The 19,487-nt window shown below is 37.0% G+C and overlaps 1 protein-coding gene across 2 annotated transcripts; it reads left to right on the top strand.

Annotated features, from left to right (window-relative positions):
* Positions 1-301: 301 nt before the first annotated feature.
* Positions 302-18,292, top strand: LOC18441785 (uncharacterized). Of its 2 annotated transcripts, XM_006852011.4 has the most exons (6): positions 302-572; positions 12,152-12,351; positions 14,010-14,150; positions 16,792-16,872; positions 17,660-17,784; positions 17,894-18,292. In XM_006852011.4, the coding sequence occupies exons 1-6, from the start codon at positions 356-358 to the stop codon at positions 17,940-17,942; spliced, it is 813 nt and encodes a 270-aa protein (XP_006852073.2). In that variant the 5' UTR covers positions 302-355; the 3' UTR covers positions 17,943-18,292. The 2 variants fall into 2 exon arrangements, with proteins under 2 accessions (XP_006852073.2, XP_088702102.1); XM_088845976.1 differs by lacking the exon at positions 16,792-16,872.
* Positions 18,293-19,487: the final 1,195 nt, after the last annotated feature.

The following is a 19,487-nucleotide window of genomic DNA, read 5'->3' as shown; positions in this document are numbered from 1 at the left end:
TTGCTCAATAAATTTTTTTTCAAATTGCATTGATTTGAACAAAATAATATTTAGAATCTATGTAGTTTGTTAAGGGTGAGATCTAAGTATTATAAAACTTCAAATTGAAAATTTTCTTTTAAATATAATCACTTAATAAGTTTTAGGTGGTTTCCAAAACTTTGGATCAAGAAATCTTCCCAAGTTAGTCATCTGCCCGAGGGAGCAGATCTACACTATGCATCCGCATGAGCATGACATACGCGCTCGAAAAATATTGGAATTTCTGGGATATAAAGAAGGAAAGCAGACGAGAAACATTGCGCCTCGATTCACGCAGTGTTCAGGGAGAGAGACTGGAGAGAGAGAGAAAGATATGAGTTCGTCCATGAGACACTTCGTGGTAGGATGGGTGAAGAGGCAGCCCCCCAAAGTGAAGGCCTTCCTTGCTGTGGTCTCAGGCATGGCTGCCCTGGTTCTCCTCAGGGCCATAGTTCATGATCATGATAACCTCTTTGTAGCTGCAGAGGCCGCACACGCCATTGGTATTTGCGTTCTGATCTATAAACTCATGAAGGAGAAGACTTGTGCTGGTAATTCTGATCTCTTCTCTCTTTATTTTGCTCTTGTTGGGTTTCTGTCTCCCTTCGCAATCTTGGGTTCTTGTTATGCTCTTGGTGCGACCGGTTTCTGTTCTTTTCTCCGTTCTTGTAAAATGACATAGTTTTGTTCTTTTCTGATTCTTATCAATGTGTTCGAAGGTTGGTTGGATTAGGTTTTGATAGTGGTTTGACTTTTTGGGTGATATTGATTTATGAATCGAGCTAGTGGGTATATATGAATTGAGCTTTGTGGCGTCTTGTTTTTCTATTTGATTATTCTGTTTTCATATTCAAGTCTTGGCCGAAGCAAACTGTTGCTGAAAATTTCTCACTTCACTCTGTAGGTTTTGTTGACATGGAAAAGAATTTGGTAGTAAATCAGTTATTGAATTGGATTGATGTCTCCAAAACAGTATTGCAAACTGAATAATTAAACGAAAACTTTGTTTAAAGTTTCACCATTCCTTTCACCCTTTCCATCATTATACCTGTCTAGCATAGTAGAACATCCATATTTCTATTAGGGTTCTACATAAATTTGCAAAAAATCTCTGGTCTTCTCCATAACTTTATTCAAAACTCTATTTTTACTTCATAACATTTGTTTTCCCCTTGAAAGAGATTATTTGATGAAAACATGGGCCTACATCCAGGGAGGAAACTGCCTATGAAATCCATCTGTGTGTCTGAAAGCTGTTTAAGTGGGCAGCATTGACTTCAATGCCTGATTGATAAACTACCAAGCTATGTTCCATGGCACTTTACTTGTGTAAGTGTCAGTCAGACATAGGTGTGGCATGTTGGATTCCTCATGCCACGAAGAAGAAGATTTCGTGACACGGCTATATTTTAAAGAGATCATGAAATCCAACATTGTTTGCTGGTATTACTTTTCATGATAAGTTGCCAAATAAAGTCATTCATTCCTTAGTTGGCTGAATCCATAGATATTATCAATGTTCATGTTTCTACCCAATAATAAAAAGAAGATCCAAATGTACCGATGTAGTCAATTTTCAGTGAACAAGAACAAGAATCTGAGTCATTATGCATGTTGATATGTGTCCGTAAGGGGTGTGGTACCCAAACTATGAATCCATGTAGCATAGCTAGGAAGCTACTTATCAACTTTCCTCTAATATGACATAGAGCAAATATAGGAGTAAAGGTAATAGGTCACAGTTTCTAGAGGAAAGACTTATAGTAGAAATAACCTCATGGTTGAATTGTATTCATCAAAATACTTTTACAACATACTGTTCAAATAAAAAAAATTAGATTGATAATTGCAATATTTATCGATAACTAACCTTGATCACCTCTTAATGAGTAAAAGGGAATGATGGAGGACAGCCTTCTTGTCATATGACAATTTGAGGACACCATACTTCTATTGCAGTGTTATTCATGTTTTGATTGCTAGTATGTATTTGTTACACTCTATAACAAGATTCCAGATGAAAAAGGATGCATATGTGATTGTCAAATACTCAAATCTCTTACTCAAGGAGTATGTCATAATGGGTACTTCTGTGTTAAACATACTCAATGGAGATCTCTTCTTTTTCAAATGACAAACCCTCAGTCTGCAATTTCTTCAAATTTTAGTGAAGACATATTTCTCCCTTTCCAAATGACAACCCTTAATCTGCAATTTCTTCAAATTCCATTCATTTTCTCAATAAAACTTTTGGATTTACTTCTCTTCATTGTGTGGACTAGAGCCTTAGAATCACAAAACAAAACCATCTGATACACATATGATTTCTCTCATCTTCCTCGGGAGGGGCTCACTAACCTTTCACTGATGATGCAACTCATGGGAAAGGAGGTCTCCGAGTCCTCTTGAAGTTGGAATTTGGGAATAAAAAAGAATACATTTTAGGGATATTGAGAAATGCAAAGGGAAAGAAAAATTAATGAGTAGCGATTGGTTTCCATTGCGCACTGTACTTTGACTTTTATTTTGTCCAAATGGGAATTCTTTAAGAATCTAGAAAAAAGGTTTGAGATACTGGGAAAAGGTTCGACATATAGACATCATAAAATTCCATGAACTTCTGATCAATTGTTTTGAATTGAATTGTTGCTTATTCTTGTTGTCTGTGTTGTTTCATTAGGGAAGAATATCATGTGGAAAAACTATTGTTGTGGAGTGTGGGATACCATATTCCACATAATGTTGAATGAGTCATTGAGGAGAAGAGATGAATCAATGAAATATTTATTGGCCCTCACTGAGAACTTGAGTAAGGAGTAGTTTTGGGATTTATCTAAAGTAAAATTTGGGAGTGAGAACCCCTTTCTTTGTTACAACTACTTGAGCCGGATGAGAGGAAACCTTCACGTCCGATTTTGAGGGGGAGATTCTATAGGAACTTATCCCAATTTCTCTTTTGCTAGGTCCATAGTTAAAAAACCCACTTTCTTACGATTACAAGGTTCATTCAAATATGAAATCCAATCCTGGAAATGCAGCATCCCACTTTTTTTTCTTACCCAATGCTTCAATCTATTTAGAAATCGAGAAATATCTACTGGAGCAGGTGCTATTAGAGAACAATTAGCCGATCCAGATTTGCGAATTATTACAGATCGTTCATTGGTAGAATGGAAGGAATTGGGGGAAGAAAGATCCACTGAGAATGAATGGGAAGATAAAAAAATCGTAACGAGAAAGGATTTTTTGGTTAGGCGCATGGAATTGGCTAAGCATCTTCTTAGAACAAATGTAGAACAAGAACAGATGGTTTTGTGCCAATTACCAGTTCTTCTTCCTAAGTTGAGGCCAATCATTTAGATAGATGGGGGTAAACTAATGAGTTCGGATAATAATGAACTCTATAGAAGAGTTATCTATCGGAATAATACTCTTATTGATCCATTAACAACAAGTAGATCTACGCCAGGGGAATCAGTGATGTGTCAGGAAAAATTAGTACAAGCCGTCGATACACTTCTTGATAATGGGATCTGCTGACAACCAATGAGGGACGGTCACAATAAAGTTTACAAGTCTTTTTTTAGATGTAATTGAAGGCAAAGAGGGAAGATTTCGTGAGACTCTACTTGGTAAACGGGTCGATTATTCGGGTCGTTCTGTCATTGTGGTAGGCCCTTTGCTTTCATTACATCGATGTGGATTACCTTGAAAAATAGCAATAGAGCTCTTTCTGACTTTTGTAATTCGTGGTCTAATCAGACAACATGTCGCTTCCAACATAGGGATTGCGAAAAGTAAAACTCGGGAAAAAAAAACAATGTATGGGAAATACTTTAAAAAGTTATGGAAGGAAATCCTGTATTGTTGAATAGAGCACTTACTTTGCATAGATTAAGCATACAGGCGTTCCAACTTCCAACCTATTCTAGTGGAGGGACGTGCTATTTGTTTACATCCATTAGTTCATAAGGGATTCAATGCAGACTTCGATGGGGATCAGATGGTTGTTCATGTACCTTTGTCTTTGGAAGCTCAAGCAGAAGCCCGTTTACTTATGTTTTTTCATATGAATCTCTTGTCTCTAGCTATTGGAGATCCTATTTCTGTACCAACTCAAGATATGCTTATTGGCCTCTATGTACTAACGATTGGGAATTGCCGAGGTATTTGTGCAAATAGGTACAATCCATGTAAGCATAGAAACTATCAAAATGAAGTAGTTGACGATAATAACTATAAGTATACAAAAGAGAAAGAACCTTATTTTTGTAGTTCCTACGATGCACTTGGAGCTTATCGTCAGAAACGAATCGACTTATACAATCCTTTGTGGCTCCGGTGGCGACTAGATCAATGCGTGATTGCCTCAATAAATAGAGAAGCTCCCATTGAAGTTCAATATGAATCTTTGGATATCTACCATGAGATTCACGAGCACTATCGAATGGTAATAAGTGTAAAAAAATAAATTGTTTGTATTTACATTCGAACCACCGTTGGTTATATTTCTTTTTATCGAGAAATAGAAGAAGCTATACAAGGGTTTTGTCGGACTTATTGATCTGGTACCCGAGTAATTCTGTGATACCCGTTAGAATACAGATATCTCCTGTTCAACAAGTATCACAATTCCAAAATTTGTACGTGAATCAAGATCGAGGAAAGGGAAAATAAGTCTTCAAATCACTGACTGAAACTCATTGTTGAATCTTACTCACCGGAATAAGGAGGTACTTATGGCATAACGGGCTGATATGGTCTTTCACAATAAAGCGATAGATGGAACTGCATGAAACGACTTATTAGTAGATTAATAGATCATTTTGGAATGGCATATATATCACACATTCTGGATCACGTAAAGACTCTGGGTGTTCGGCAAGCCACTCTGACATCAATTTCATTAGGAATTGATGATCTTTTAACAGCGCCTTCTAAGGGATGGTTAGGACAAGATGCGGAACAACAAAGATTGATTTTGGAAAAGCACCATCGTCATGGGAATGTACACGCAGTAGAAAAATTACGCCAATCAATTGAGCTATGGTATGCTACAAGTGAATATTTGACACAAGAAATGAATCCAAATTTCAGGATGACTGATCCTTTTAATCCAGTCCATATAATGTCCTTTTCGGGAGCTAGAGGAAATGCATCTCAGGTCCACCAATTAGTAGGTATGAGAGGATTAATGTCGGATCCATAAGGACAAATGATTGATTTGCCCATTTAAAACAATTTACTCGAAGGGCTTTCTTTAACGGAATATACCATTTCCTGTTATTGAGCCCACAAAGGAGTTGTGGATACTGCTGTACGAACATCAAATGCTGGATACCTTACACGTAGACTTGTTGAAGTAGTTTGACATATTGTTGTACATAGAACGGATTGTGGCATTATCCGAGGTATTTCCGTGAGTCCTCAAAATGGGGTTGGGGTGACGGAAAGGATTTTTATCCGAACGCTAATTGGTTGCATATTAGCGCATGATGTATATATGGGCCTGCGATGCATTGCGACTCGAAATCAAGATATTGGGATTGGACTTATCAATCGATTCATAACATCTTGGATCTGTCAATTATGTTATGGTCTTGTCAATCGATTCATAACATCTTGGATCATAACATCTTGGATCTGTCAATTATGTTATGGTCGGAGTACCACTCACGGTAACCTGGTCGAATTAGGAGAGGCTGGAGGTATTATTGCGGGTCAATCAATTGGAGAACCGGGAACTCACCTAACATTAAGAACTTTTCATACCGGTGGAGTATTCATAGGCGGTATCGCAGAACATGTACGATCTCCTTCTAATGGAAAAATCCAATTCAATGAGGACTTAGTTCATCCCACACGTACACGTCATGGACATCCCGCTTTTTTATGCCATATAGACCTTCATGTAACTATTGAGAGTGAGGATATTATACATAAAGTGAATATTCCACCAAAAAGTTTTCTTTTGGTTCAAAATGATCAATATGTAGAATCAAAACAAGTGATTTCTAAGATTTGCATTGGCACATCCACTTTAAAGGAGAGGGTTCAAAAACATATTTATTTTGACTTAGAGGGAGAGATGCACTGGTGTGCCGATGTTTACCATACACCCGAATATACACATGGTAATGTTCATTTCTTATCCGAAACAAGTCATTTATGGGTATTATTGGAAGTCCATGCAGATCCAGTATAATGCCTTTTCCACTCCACAAGGATCAAGATCAAATGAATGTTTATTCTCTTTATGTCGAAGAGAGATATATTTCTGACCTCTCGATGAATAATGATCGAGTAAGACACAAATTGTTTGGGTGGGATCAAAAAAGGGGGAGGGTTTCTTATATTTAGGACCTGATTGAATCATATCCAATAGGAATTGGGATTCCATATATCCTCTTATTCTCCATGAGAATTCTGATTTATTGGCGAAGAGGCGAAGAAATAGATTCATCATCCCATTCCAATATGATCAAGAACAAGAGAAGGAACTAAGACCTCTTGGTATCGTGATTAAAATACCCATAAAAGGTGTTTTACGTAAATAGTATTCTTGCCTATTTCGACGATCCTCGATACAGAAGAAGCACTTCAAGAATTGCCAAATATGGGGCCATAGAAGTCGATTCAATAATAAAAAAAGAAGATTTAATTGAATATCGAAAGACAAGGGCTTTTGGACCAAAATACCAAATCCAAATCAAAGTAAATCAATTTTTTTTCATTCATGAAGAAGTGCATATCTTACCTAGATCTTCGTCCATAATGGTACGAAATAATAGTATCATTGGAGTGGATACACGAATCACTTTGAATATAAGAAGTCAAGTAGGCAGCTTGGTCCGAGTGGAGGAAAAAAAAGGATTGAATTGAAAATATCTTATGGAGATATCCATTTTCCTAGAGAGATGGAAAATATATCCTGGTACAACGACATTTTGATGCCACCTGGAAGGGTAAAAAACATGGAATCAAAATTGAAAAATTGGATCTATGTCCAACGGATGACACCTATCAAGAAAAAGTATTTTGTTTCAGTTTGACCCATAGTGACATATGAAATTGTCGATGGGATAAATCTAGCAATGTTTTTTCCCTAGTATCTGTTGCAGGAAAAGAATAATTTGCAACTACTAGTGTTGTCAATTATATTCTTTATGGAGATAGCAAACCAATTCAAGGAATTTTTCACACAAGCATTAAATTAGTTCGGACTTGCTTAGTATTGAATTGGGATCAAGACTGGGATGGTTCTATAGACGAAGAAGAGGCTTATACTTCCCTCGCTGAAGTGAGGGTAAATGATCTGATTCGAAATTTTATAACAATTGATTTGGTCAAGTCCCCTATTTCGTCTACTGGAAAAGAGAATGATATGGCGGGTTCAGGATTGATTCCTAATAATGGATCAGATTGCATCAATACCAATCCTTTTTTTCCAAGGCGAAGACTCAATCACTTAGGGGTCGTTTGGGTACCTGGAAATCTATTACATAACAATAGATTACAAGGAAATATGACATTTCCATTGTTTGGGTGCACTTTATTCGTAAGGAAATGGAAAGAGATTACCTGAGATTTTCCGAAAAATCACGAAACTGATTATGCACGGTGAGGGGTGAAAAATTTATTATGCTCCTTGACAGGTAATCTTTGGAAAATCTTTCGTGCGCGTCTCTCTCTGCTCTATCCTCCGTTTAAAAAAATGCCAACCCGCCATTTTCCCTCTCTCAAACTCGTCTGAGGAACTTACCAAAGCCATGCTTCTCTCTTCACTGGTAAGCCCTACTCTCTCTCTTCTCATATTTGAGAAATCTTTCTCGTGTGTCTCTCTCTGCCCTATCCCCCGTTTAAAAAAATGCGAACCCGCCATTTTCCCTCTCTCAAACTCATCTGAGGAACTTACCAAAGCCACGCTTCTCTCTTCACTGGTAAGCCCTACTCTCTCCTTTCTTGAGCCATAATAACTAGTTTGCATAGGTGCTCCCTCCCTCTCTAAGCCCGCCCCCTCTCTCTTTAGCCCTAATAACTGATTTGCATAAGGTGCTCCCTCCCTCTCTAAGCCTGCCCCCCCTCTCTCTTGAGCCCTAATAACTGGTGTGCATAAGGTGCTCTCTCTTTCTTTAACTAGTTATTTTGGTGTGGATAAGCCCTACCTCTTAAGTCTCCTCCAATGCCTCAAAATTTTCTACTGTAATTACAAAACCTTCTAGTTTACTAATCAAACTTCTTCCCATTTTTTAACTTGTACTATAAAGATTTTGAATTTGGTATCATAAATTTATTGCTTATTTGAAATTATATAGAGACATTTGAAAGACTTATATAAAAAATAAAGAAAAATAAGGCTTATCATAATAAAAATATGCTATTCCAATCATATTATTCCAATGACTTATCATGTTGAAACCAAAGTCTAATCATGGTAGAAGACATGAAATCCATGTAACTGCCAAAGGCATGCAACATAAGTAGGAAATTGTGTGATGATGACTTTAGAATGGTACAAGTTATTATTAAAAAATCTTTTTGGAGTGGTGATGATGTTATTATTAGAAAATATTTTTGGAATGGTGTGATGATGACTTTAATTCTGCATTTCAGTAGAATTTTGTGACAAAAAAGAAAGAAATGATAGTTTATAGGCAAGTGTTGATAAAATGTTGGTAATGCCTTTCCCATAATTCTTCTAGACATAGCCAAACAGTAGCAATGTATTTCCCAGGTTGCATCTAAATACTACCCAAACAGTAACAATCCATTTGCAGGTAATGTATTACACCAGTAATATATTTCACAGACAATATATTTCCAGGTATCCAAACGGTCCCCTAGCCAACATCAAGGAACTATTTGTACATTGTTGAATAGAAATAAGGAAGGCCAGGGTGAATCTCTTATGGTTTTGTCATCATCCAATTGTTCTCGAATTGGTCCACTCAATGGTTCGAAATATCACAATGTGGCAAAAGAATCAATTCTTGAGGATCCCATGATTTCAATTAGGAATTCGTTGGGTCTGTTAGCGACTGTACTTAACATTTTGAATTTTTCCTCATCTTATCATTCAATAACTCATAATGAGATCTTGTTAAATAAATATTTACTACTTGACAATTCAAGAGAGACTTTCCTAGTACCTAAATCTTATTTAATGGATGAAAATAGAAGGATTTATAATCTTGATCCATGCAGTAACATCATATAGAAACTATTGTATGACAAATAACATCAAAAGTCTTGGTTTCAGAAGGTGGAATGTCTAATGTTTTCTCACCCAGAGAACTAGTCGGATTGTTGTGAGCAGAAAGAATCGGTTGTGCTTTGGAAGAAGATATTTGTTACAGAGCTATTCTATTGGGAATGACGAGGGCATCTTTGAATACTCAAAGCTTCATATCAGAAGCGAGTTTTCAAGAAAGCACTCGGGTTTTAGCGAAAGCCGCTCTCCGAAGTCATATTGATTGGTTGAAAGGTCTGAAAGAGAATGTTGTTCTGGGGGGGATGATACCTGTTGGTACCGGATTCAAAGGATTCATTCACTACTCCAGGGAACACAACAACATTTATTTGGAAATAAAAAAGAAGAATCTATTCGATGGGAAGATGAGAGATATTTTGTTCTACCACAGAAAATTTTGTGGTTCCTGCATCCCAAAGAATTTTCATAATACATCAGAACAATCATTCTATGGGATTTAATGATTCATAAGAGTGGATTCATTAATTTATCTATATTATATTTTACAGTTACAAATTATACAGTCGTTTGATAATGAATTTAATTTAATTTCAATTTAATAAGGAATAGAAAGGAGTGAATAGCTTGGACCATGTATCAACGGTCCATCCCAGGTAGAAGGTTCCGTAGGAACAATTTTATATTTCAGATTTCAGGGTACCTCATTCTTGAAAAAAAAAGGAAGTGTGGGTAGAAATGGAAAGAAGATATTGGGACAGCAATTTGGAAGAGATGATGGGAGCAGGGGTTCATTTCATTTTCTCATCGAGCGAAAAGATTTTATTTCCACCAAGCCGAAACTACATGCCGATGCCCCTAGTAAACTAAAGTCATCATTGAATAGCTATTTGGCTTCAATCTCTCTTTTACAAAAATTGAAGATTTAGTTATAATTAGAAATAGATTTTTGTATCTTCGTCCATGGATCCCTTACTCATACTCATCGAATTGGAAGGACGAATCCAGCTAAAACTGAAAAAATTATGCTTCGCAATTCCATAATCCAAACAAATCTTTTATTCTTTATTTATTTATATTTTCCTTTGGATACAAATCACGAGAATGCATATTTTTTCCTCAATAGTGGCATTAACAGGAAAGGATTTAATCCTTTTAAGAAATAAAGTGGTACATGATAATCAAACTGTTACTCGGCTATTACCAAGCAGTGATTCAAAAAGCGGACCGCCTAGCGCCTAGGAGGTCCAGAAGGCTTGGGCGCATCACCCAGGCCTAGGCGGCCAATCTGGGCGGCAGTCCCTGGGCGGCCGCCTAGGCGGTACGGAACTCGCCTAGGCGGGCGCCCAACGCCTAGCCCAGGGCAACTGCCCAGGGCCTGCGTCTCGCCTAGGTGGTAGGCGGTATGGAATCCGTCGAGGAGGGCGTCCCATCCAAGGGGGGAATTTTTTTTTTTAAATATAAAGGGTTAGAATGATGGTTTTAAGTTCATTTGAAACCTAAAACTTATTGGAGCCCATCTTAGAGAGAGAGCCTTTACAAAACTAGTTTTTGGTGATTTCTTGAGGATCGAAGGGTTTCACAAAGTTGACAAAAATTGATCAAAGCATCACCCATTGATATTAGATTTAATTTTTGATGTTTTATAAATCTATTGGGGGATTTTTTAGAAGATTTTGAGTTGTTAGAAGCATCTTTGAGGTGGAAGTTTGAAGATTGAGCAATCAAACTCAAAGTAAGTGCCCTAAATACTTAATTTTTATTTTTATACTATATATCCTTTTTTTATTCAAAGGGGCATCCTTTTTGGATTCGACTGGGCCGCCCAGGTTCTGAGTGCCCGCCTGGGCGCTTGCCTAGGCGTTGGGCGGCCTGGACCCCCCAGGCCTGGACCCCCCAGGCCGCCTAGAACCCGCCTAGCACTTTTTGAGACACTGTTATCAAGTCAAACTCTTTAAAATACTCCGAACATAAGTTTTAAGTTTCTAATTCTCTTAGTTGTAACTAGTTAACAAAGTTTATAAGTTGATTTATGAGGAAGAAAACTGTGATTTAGTAATATACGCTTGAGCTATCAAATTATACACAAGATTAAATTGAGAAACTGCATCTTTTTGGTACAGCTACAACTGGGCAATTCATGAGCTTTTGTGCTTGTTTATTGTATTCGTGTATCCTTTTCTGTACCATTTCTGCCTTGTAGTTCAAGACTTGAAGCACGATACCATGGGCGAGTTCATCATCACAACAACAACAATTGTTCGTTCCAGGTGGCTGCCTGGTATTTTTACATAATTTTTCAGTGCAGCTGCCTGTTTTCTAAGGTTCTGGGTTACCCAAATGTCAAATGCAGATAGTTTTATTTTATTTTGTTTTAAATATATATATTTTTAATTTTTTGGGTAGATTGGGGGGGGAACCCTTTCTTTGTCATGGTAGGAATGGTAATCAAGATGTCATGTTGTGGCATGGCACCCCACCACCCTGATCATCTATTCCTTCAATCTGTTCCTGTCAAATGCAGATATTTTAAACAAAGTTTTTTCATCATCTCATAACTTAATGATACTAGTATGGTGCCCTTACTACTAAGCCAAGAGGTTGAAACCCCAATGAAATCAAATCTTGGTACGTTAGACCTTTGAATTTTCTCAAGGACCATCAGCCTTGTAAAAACCACTGAGGAAAAACTGGAAACTGCAAAACAGTTATTTTATGTATTAATTATCACTTCCAGTTACTAACACAGCATGTTCAATTGGTTTGTCATAGTTATTTGATTGCATTTTATTTCATATATCTTTCTGTTGGCATGTTGTTTCGCTATATATATCTGCATGTATAATGTGTTGAGACTGATTATATTTCGATTTCTTTTCCTGTTTGTTTATCTTATATTTCATTTGTATGTACAACGTGCAGGACTTTCTCTTAAATCTCAGGAATTAACAGCTATGTTTCTAGCAGTTCGATTGTACTGCAGCTTTGTTATGGAATATGATATACACACACTACTTGATTCAGCTACACTCCTTACAACCTTATGGGTTATTTATATGATCCGTTTCAAACTTAAGTCCAGTTACATGGATGACAAAGACAACTTTCCTCTGTATTATGTGGTAAGTCTCACCATATTCCATTTGTATTTGAGAAAGTTTGCATTAGTTCAATGGGCTATTGAAAACCTTGATCCATGACAGTCATCAACATTGAATACAATGATGGAAAGAGAATGGGATGCACCAAAGAAAACATGACCCAATAGCCTATTCCATTTTCATTCCATCACCGCCCATCATTTCATTTGACAGTGATGTACCTATTGAACTATGCATCTGATAGCCCATGAGACTATAATAGACTTTCTTCTTTGACAAAAGTGGGTAATTGTATACTTTCCCCTTGACTTTTCTTTTTGGTAAAATTACTCTCCCTTTAGTTTTTCATTTTCTGTACTGGTTTTTGGTTTCAATGTATTGTTTCCCATTGGCATTGATCTACTTATGATACCATCTGACTCAAATGACCAGGTGAAACCAATGACTTTTGAGTAGTCAATGGAGGTTTTCCATGGAATAATGTTTTCCTCAGCACTGCGGCTTGGATTGTTTTTGTTTCTCACTTTATGAAAAAAATTTGATTGAGGAAATGGAGTATGCCTCAATGTAGTTATTACATCATATGAATTACCATAAGGGAATCCCTGTAAAACTCTTTTTAAGTTTTTTAATGCATATGACTGAGAGAAAGTGGCGACTATGCTCTTAGTGTAGTATGGGATCTTTAAAAAAGAATCAATGGTTAAGCCATGCAAATTTATGTGTGCTTGTGCCCTGGCTGCTGATATCTGTCATAAATTTGAAGTGTTTTAGGTCTATGGATATGAAAGGTTTTTTAATCTCCCATATGTAATTTAAGTAAATGCCTGTCAACATTTTGTAGGCAAGTTTCAGGGGTTGATGGGAATCGGGATGCGGTCGTGGTGGAGCACCACATAAGCCTTAGCTAGAAGTCTAGGTTTGCATTCCCACTGATACATTTGAAAACCATTGATTACTTGTAAAACAGGCAGGGGCCTGTAATGCTCACTGATCCACCCACACAAAAAAAAAAAAAAAAAAAAGTGTCAGGGTTGATTGTTATTTCTGATCTCTCTCTCTCTCTCTCTCTCACTCACACACACGTGTATGTTTCTTAGGGCATTTTCATTTAACTTTGATGTTCTAGCATTTAGCTTGAAGTTCCTCAGAACTTTGTAATGATAATGATTATAGATCTTCTGGTTTATTTAAATGATATCAAATGCTTGGTATTCACTATAGCAAAATTTCGTAGTATTCGAAACTCTAGATATCTTATGGAAGCTCTTATGATGTGTTTGGAAATAGTGGAATAGGTTGTGGTAGACACCCTTTTCCACTTTTGTGATAGATGTGGCATGGAAGCTGCGTCTACCAAAAATGACTCACTTTTAAGAGGGAGATGTGGCCGCCCTCCCATTTTTTCGGCTTCCACGCCCTAGCAATAAACATGGTGAGGGTTGACTGGTGGCACTGGGATCTTCCACTCCCAAAAAGTTCATGCCCTTATGAAAGGCATGGTTTCAAGAAAGAGCAGGGTGCTCTTCTTGGTTATGCTCATGCCACGTTAGATGTCCCTGTATTGTGATAGCTTGTAGGTGGTTAAATACTACAGAAATATACCTATTTTGTTACTATATTTCATCGAATTGGTACATATATATTTGTATGGCTTCTAATTGTTGATAATGATGTAGGTGGCTCCTTGTGCTGTACTGGCTCTAGCAATTCATCCGTCGACACAACATAACATTGTGAACAGAATTTTGTGGGCCTTTTGCGTGTATCTTGAATCTGTTTCTGTGCTTCCCCAATTGCGTGTGATGCAAAATACCAAGGTACAAACACAAGTCTCATTTTCCCCTTACTTTAATAATAATCATAACGACGACGACAACCACCACCACTGCCACCACCACCACTACTTTATCATCGTCCTCATCATCATCATAAGAGGGCTGGTTTTACCACCTATTTTTTAGTAATCCACTCGATGTCTTGATCCTGCTACATGAGGGATGGGTGGCAATACTGGCGGGATTTTGGTTATGCCACCCTTTGTTCTCATAGTTTTGAGTGGATTGCCAATAGCCCTAGTGGCTAAGGGCCAATTTCTCTGGATCATCAAAGGGAAATGATTTTGGTTATGCCACCCTTTGTTTTCATAGTTTTGAGTGGATTGCCAATAGCCCTAGTGGCCAAGGGCCAATTTGTCTGGATCATCAAAAGGGAAACTCTACTAGTCGTAATACTACTACAGAAATTTATCAAAGCACATCTAAAATATCAAATATTCAACATTTCACGCATTTATCAAAATACAGCTAAACTATCAACTATTAACTTGTGATTATGTGCCATTTTGATGGCCTTTTTTGGTTTAAATGAAAAGAAATGGTTAAGATCTTGATTTACTTTTTGATAAATTTCACATAATACTATTTCATCATATGGAAAAACCTATTTCCTAATTTTCCTTCATAATTAAGGCCTATTTTGTGGTGTTCCCGCACTAGCTAGATATAGAAATAGTGGAGTTTCTTTTAATGGTCAAGACAGCCATACCAAAGTATCCTTCTTGTTCTTCTTGTTGTTGTTGTTACCAATGTTGTTAAGACTAGACTGGAAGTTGAACCGATGAGGGCATCAGTTTGTCTTAGTTCGAATCGGACCTCTTTGCGGTGAAAGAATTTTAAAATAAAAAAGGGAAAATACAAAAAATGAAAAATAAAAAGCGAAATCCTAGAAAAGATCTAGAAAAATGTTAAAATTTCAGAAAATTATTGGAAAGAAAAATAAAATTATAGAATTGTATAAAAAAATAATTTTTCATATAGAATAAAAAACTAAATATGGAACATTTTTCATCTCTTGACATTCTCCATAGTTCTATTGCAGTGTTAAAGAACAAAATAAAAAAGGAATCAAAATAATAAAAAACCAAATGAAAAACAAAAACATTAAAAGAAACGCTATATTCATATTACAAAATGCATGTATGCTACCAAATAAGAAGAAACCTAGGAGAATACACTTATTAAAGCAGAAGAACAATTAAATTGAATATGAACCCTGAAAGTCCAATTGTTTTCTATTTTTCTAAAAGTAAAACTAACAAAACAAGAAAATAGTGTAATAAACTCACTCAGGGCTTGTAATAGGGTGGATTGGTGGCTGGAATCTTCCTGAAAGTTGCCAAATTTCCAGAAAATGGGTTTTCAGGTGTGTTGTGTGTGTGAGAGAGAGATAGAGAGGGAGAGAGGTAGGGAGGGAGAGGCCGCTTCTGTTTCTCCAAAAATCCACTTTTTGACACCACCAAACCATCCCTAATATAAAAAAAGACTGTAATTCCCCTAAGAAGTTTGTAAGGAATGGAACCCCCCATCCCCCAAAATGATGAATTCCCACTCAAAGTCAAAGAAAATGGCTGTTTTTTGACCTTTTCTGGCCATTTCAGTCGGGCAGGTTCAACCAGTCCGGCTGGTCCCTTGATCAGACCTGCTTGTTCAACCGTTCGGTGGCCATGTCTGTCTGGTGGTTTGGACGGATGGAAATGGCCAACATTCTAGGGGGTTCCTAGTCCAAACTAGTCAGTTCAGTCCGGTGTTAACATCATTGGTTGTTATTATTGTTTCTGTTACCATTCTTCATGACAAGCCCATAGACTCCTTCCATGTTGAAAGAAAAGGACATTTGACCCCTCCCTACCTTTTCATAGTCCAAATGACAATATTAATCCTTCTGCTTTTTTCCTAATGACCTGATCATCAAAATCTTAGAAAAGCTCCCCCTCTCTCTCTTTTCATCCCCTGTGAACTCCTCCCTCCTTCCCTCCCTCCCTCCCTCCCTCTCTATCTGAACCTCCCTTGAACCCACATCTCTCTCTCTCTCTCACACATATCTTGTGAACCTCAGAAGTAGCAGCTCCCCCATCTCTTTTCATCACCTGTGGACTCCTCCCTCCCTCCCTCTCTATATGAACCTCCCTTGCACCCACATCTCTCTCTCTCTCTCACACACACACACATACATATCTTGTGAACCTCACTTCCCCCCTCTCTTTTCATCACCTGTGAACTCCTCCCTCCCTCTTTATCTGAACCTCCCTTGAACCCACATCTCTCTCTCTCTCTCTTGCTCGCTCATATATCTTGTGAACCTCACAAGTAGCTTAAACCTAGCATCCCAAATTCCATTTGGATGAAGGGGTCATTATAAAAACGAAAAAGGATAAATATTGTAATTTGGACAATAGAAAAGGTAGGGAGGTTTTTTTTTTTTTCTCTTTTTCTTTTGAATATGTGAAAAGGTAGGGAGGGGGTTAAACATATTTTTCTTTTAATTTTGTGGGGGCCCATAGGCTTTCCCTGGACCAAAGGGTTTATTTGGAATTATGATTATAAAGAGGGGGTTATGCATCTTTCCCTTATCCTTATTTTTACTAAGATTTCCTGATTTTTTTTTTTATGATGCTTTCAGATTGTTGAACCATTCACGGCTCATTATGTGTTTGCACTTGGAGTTGCGAGATTTTTGAGTTGTGCTCATTGGGTTCTTCAGGTTTGGAAAGACTCATAATAAATCTATTTTGTTTGATTAAGTATATTCTTGACTCTTATTGCTGGATTGGTTGGATATTTTCTTCTCATCCTTCTCTAATCCCTACAGCAGTTACATTGATGCAATGTAGCTGACAAGTGGCTCAAGTTGTTTGAGGATAACATGTAAACATGTTCATAATACAAAATCAGCTCATGAAATAACTCATCTATTTTCTGGATTGTCCTGATACTTCTGAAAGGACTTTGATTGCCAACATAACTATATAAACATTATGTTTATATATGCCAGGGGAGATGATGTGGCACTGGTTTACGTGTTACATCGAAAATCTCTTCACAAAAAAAGAAGAAAAAATGAAGTCTCTGAGTTTTATTTTTTCAGCTTATTAAGTGCCCAAGTAAGTGAACTTGTATACTTGTTCAAGAGTATCTATCATTTACCATATCCTAAGAGAAATTTGACGTACTGTCCCTTGGATTCTGTCAGTTTTGATGCCATGTTATTGTAGTTGAAATATTGCTTACTTGGAGTCTTACTTGATAATTAGCAGCTGGGCAGCTTATTGGAACCCTTGTGCTTTCTTTTCTTCTAGCATAATGCAAAACATAATCTACCATTCCTGTAGCGCTGCTTGGAGACCCTTACTTGCCTTATTGAGATTGCCCACCAAAATATTCATATGCAAAATCAAATGATTTTTTTTTCCTTTCCTCAGTCAATTTCTGTCTAAAATTTGATAAGATTTTAAGATACTGTAGTTTGATAAATTGGTTATTTTTAATAGGTTTTGGACACTCGTGGCCACCTGTTAGTGGCTTTGGGCTCTGGGTTATGGCCATCCATGGTCCTCCTAGCCGAAATCGTACAGACCTTCATCCTTGCTGATTTCTGCTACTATTACGTGAAAAGGTATTTCATTGGGAGCAAATATCAAATATATGTCTACATACTGATGGCCTTTATACTTGAGATATCTTATGAGTCTGAACCTTTAAAACTGATTTGTTTCTTTTGACAGTGTTGTAGGTGGCCAACTTGTGTTGAGGCTTCCTTCTGGGGTAGTGTGATACCTGAGCTGGTTCTTGTGCCATGTTTGGGTTAGTTCCCACAAATTGGTGATTCATGGGACAGATATAGAGAAGGTGCTTTTCTTTGGTTCTTTTTCCTGCTGTGCCTGAGCTTTTGCTTCATTGGCAAATTCCAGCAGTTGAACAAGAAGGGATTGGATTGGTTTGTGAATACAGACTGCATAAATGGTATTTTTAGTTTTTTGGGTCCACTAATGGTTTTTGAAACTCTTCAATATAACTTCTTGTACTGTAACTCATGGTAAGTTATATTATGGCTATTCAGGTCTGTGTAAAGGATTCTGAGGGGTTCATAAGTGCATCAATGGAGCTTTCCTTTTCTAAGTGCTGATACCAGCTCTCAATTAGAATCTTCTTTACTTCTCTCTTTATAACCATTCTTTATTTTGCTTAGTATCATGGAAATTATTCTGTATAGAATAGTACCAGTGCGCATACCGGCTATCCTGTGTCTGTTGTTGGGGACAGTGGAGATGATCCAGAACTCTATGGATAATAATGGATTTTTGAGCTGGGTATCGGGCAACTCCACCATACGTTCTCGATGATAAACGGTGGTTGGGGGTGTGTATATTAGTAGACTGTTACTTTCCCAGAAAGTATATAACAGATCTAAGTTCAAACAGTCGATTGAAATGAACCCTTTTAATTGTCTGAAAGTGCATGTCTAATAGTTGCAAGGGACAATCTCAACTTTTGGTTTGGGAAACGGAGTAACCCATCCGATTAACAAAAACATAACTAAGATGATGATGTAAAATCATTCCAAACCAACCTCTGCATGTAAACATATTACTCTTATTATTAAATAAGTGAAATGAAGAATTAATCATTATGGTCAATTTTAATTTACTTTTTATTTTTTTTATAGAAGACTTGAGTGAGGTGATTATCGAGCTGTATATACGAGGGTTAAAAAATAAGCTTAAAGAGGAAATTGTCCGCCCTTTCCCAAAAAAGAGGATCCGTACGTGTGATTAAGACCACTTAAAGTGGAAATTGTCCGCCCTTTCCAAAAAAAAGAGGATCCGTACGTGCGACCACTTCATAGTCTTTCAGGATTGGGCTTAAAAATAAGCGAGTTTGTCTTTTTTTTTTTTTTTTTTTTTTTTTTGTTTTGCCATATTTTTATATCTTGATTTTTTTTTTTTTTTTTTGGGGGTAAGTCAATGGGGAAAAGGCCTTTTACCTGATTTTTTTGTTAAGAGTTAAAAATAGAAAGTCTACCGTTCATACTTTACTACCTTACAACCTTAGAGCAAGTACCTGTACCAAATAATGAGTTAAAGCAAGGTAAATAAAATTCATTTTACTACCTTACAACCTTAGAGCAAGTATAAATAATGAGTTAGGGCAAGGTAAATAAAATTCAATGGACGAGAATACTAAACCGTAGCTTCCAGATGGAGATGTAGCCCTATTTGTATAAATACCAACTACTATTTTAGCTTCACGAAAAATGTGGGAGATGGATCACCTACAATTAAAAAGACGTCGACTATTTGTTGCAACTCTATATTTCCA

Source organism: Amborella trichopoda, chromosome 9 (genome assembly GCF_054954075.1).
Source record: "Amborella trichopoda isolate Santa Cruz 75 chromosome 9, AtrichopodaSantaCruz75HAP2 v2.0, whole genome shotgun sequence".
In the NCBI taxonomy this organism is placed as follows: domain Eukaryota; kingdom Viridiplantae; phylum Streptophyta; class Magnoliopsida; order Amborellales; family Amborellaceae; genus Amborella; species Amborella trichopoda.
This window is presented reverse-complemented; position numbering and strand designations above follow the sequence as displayed.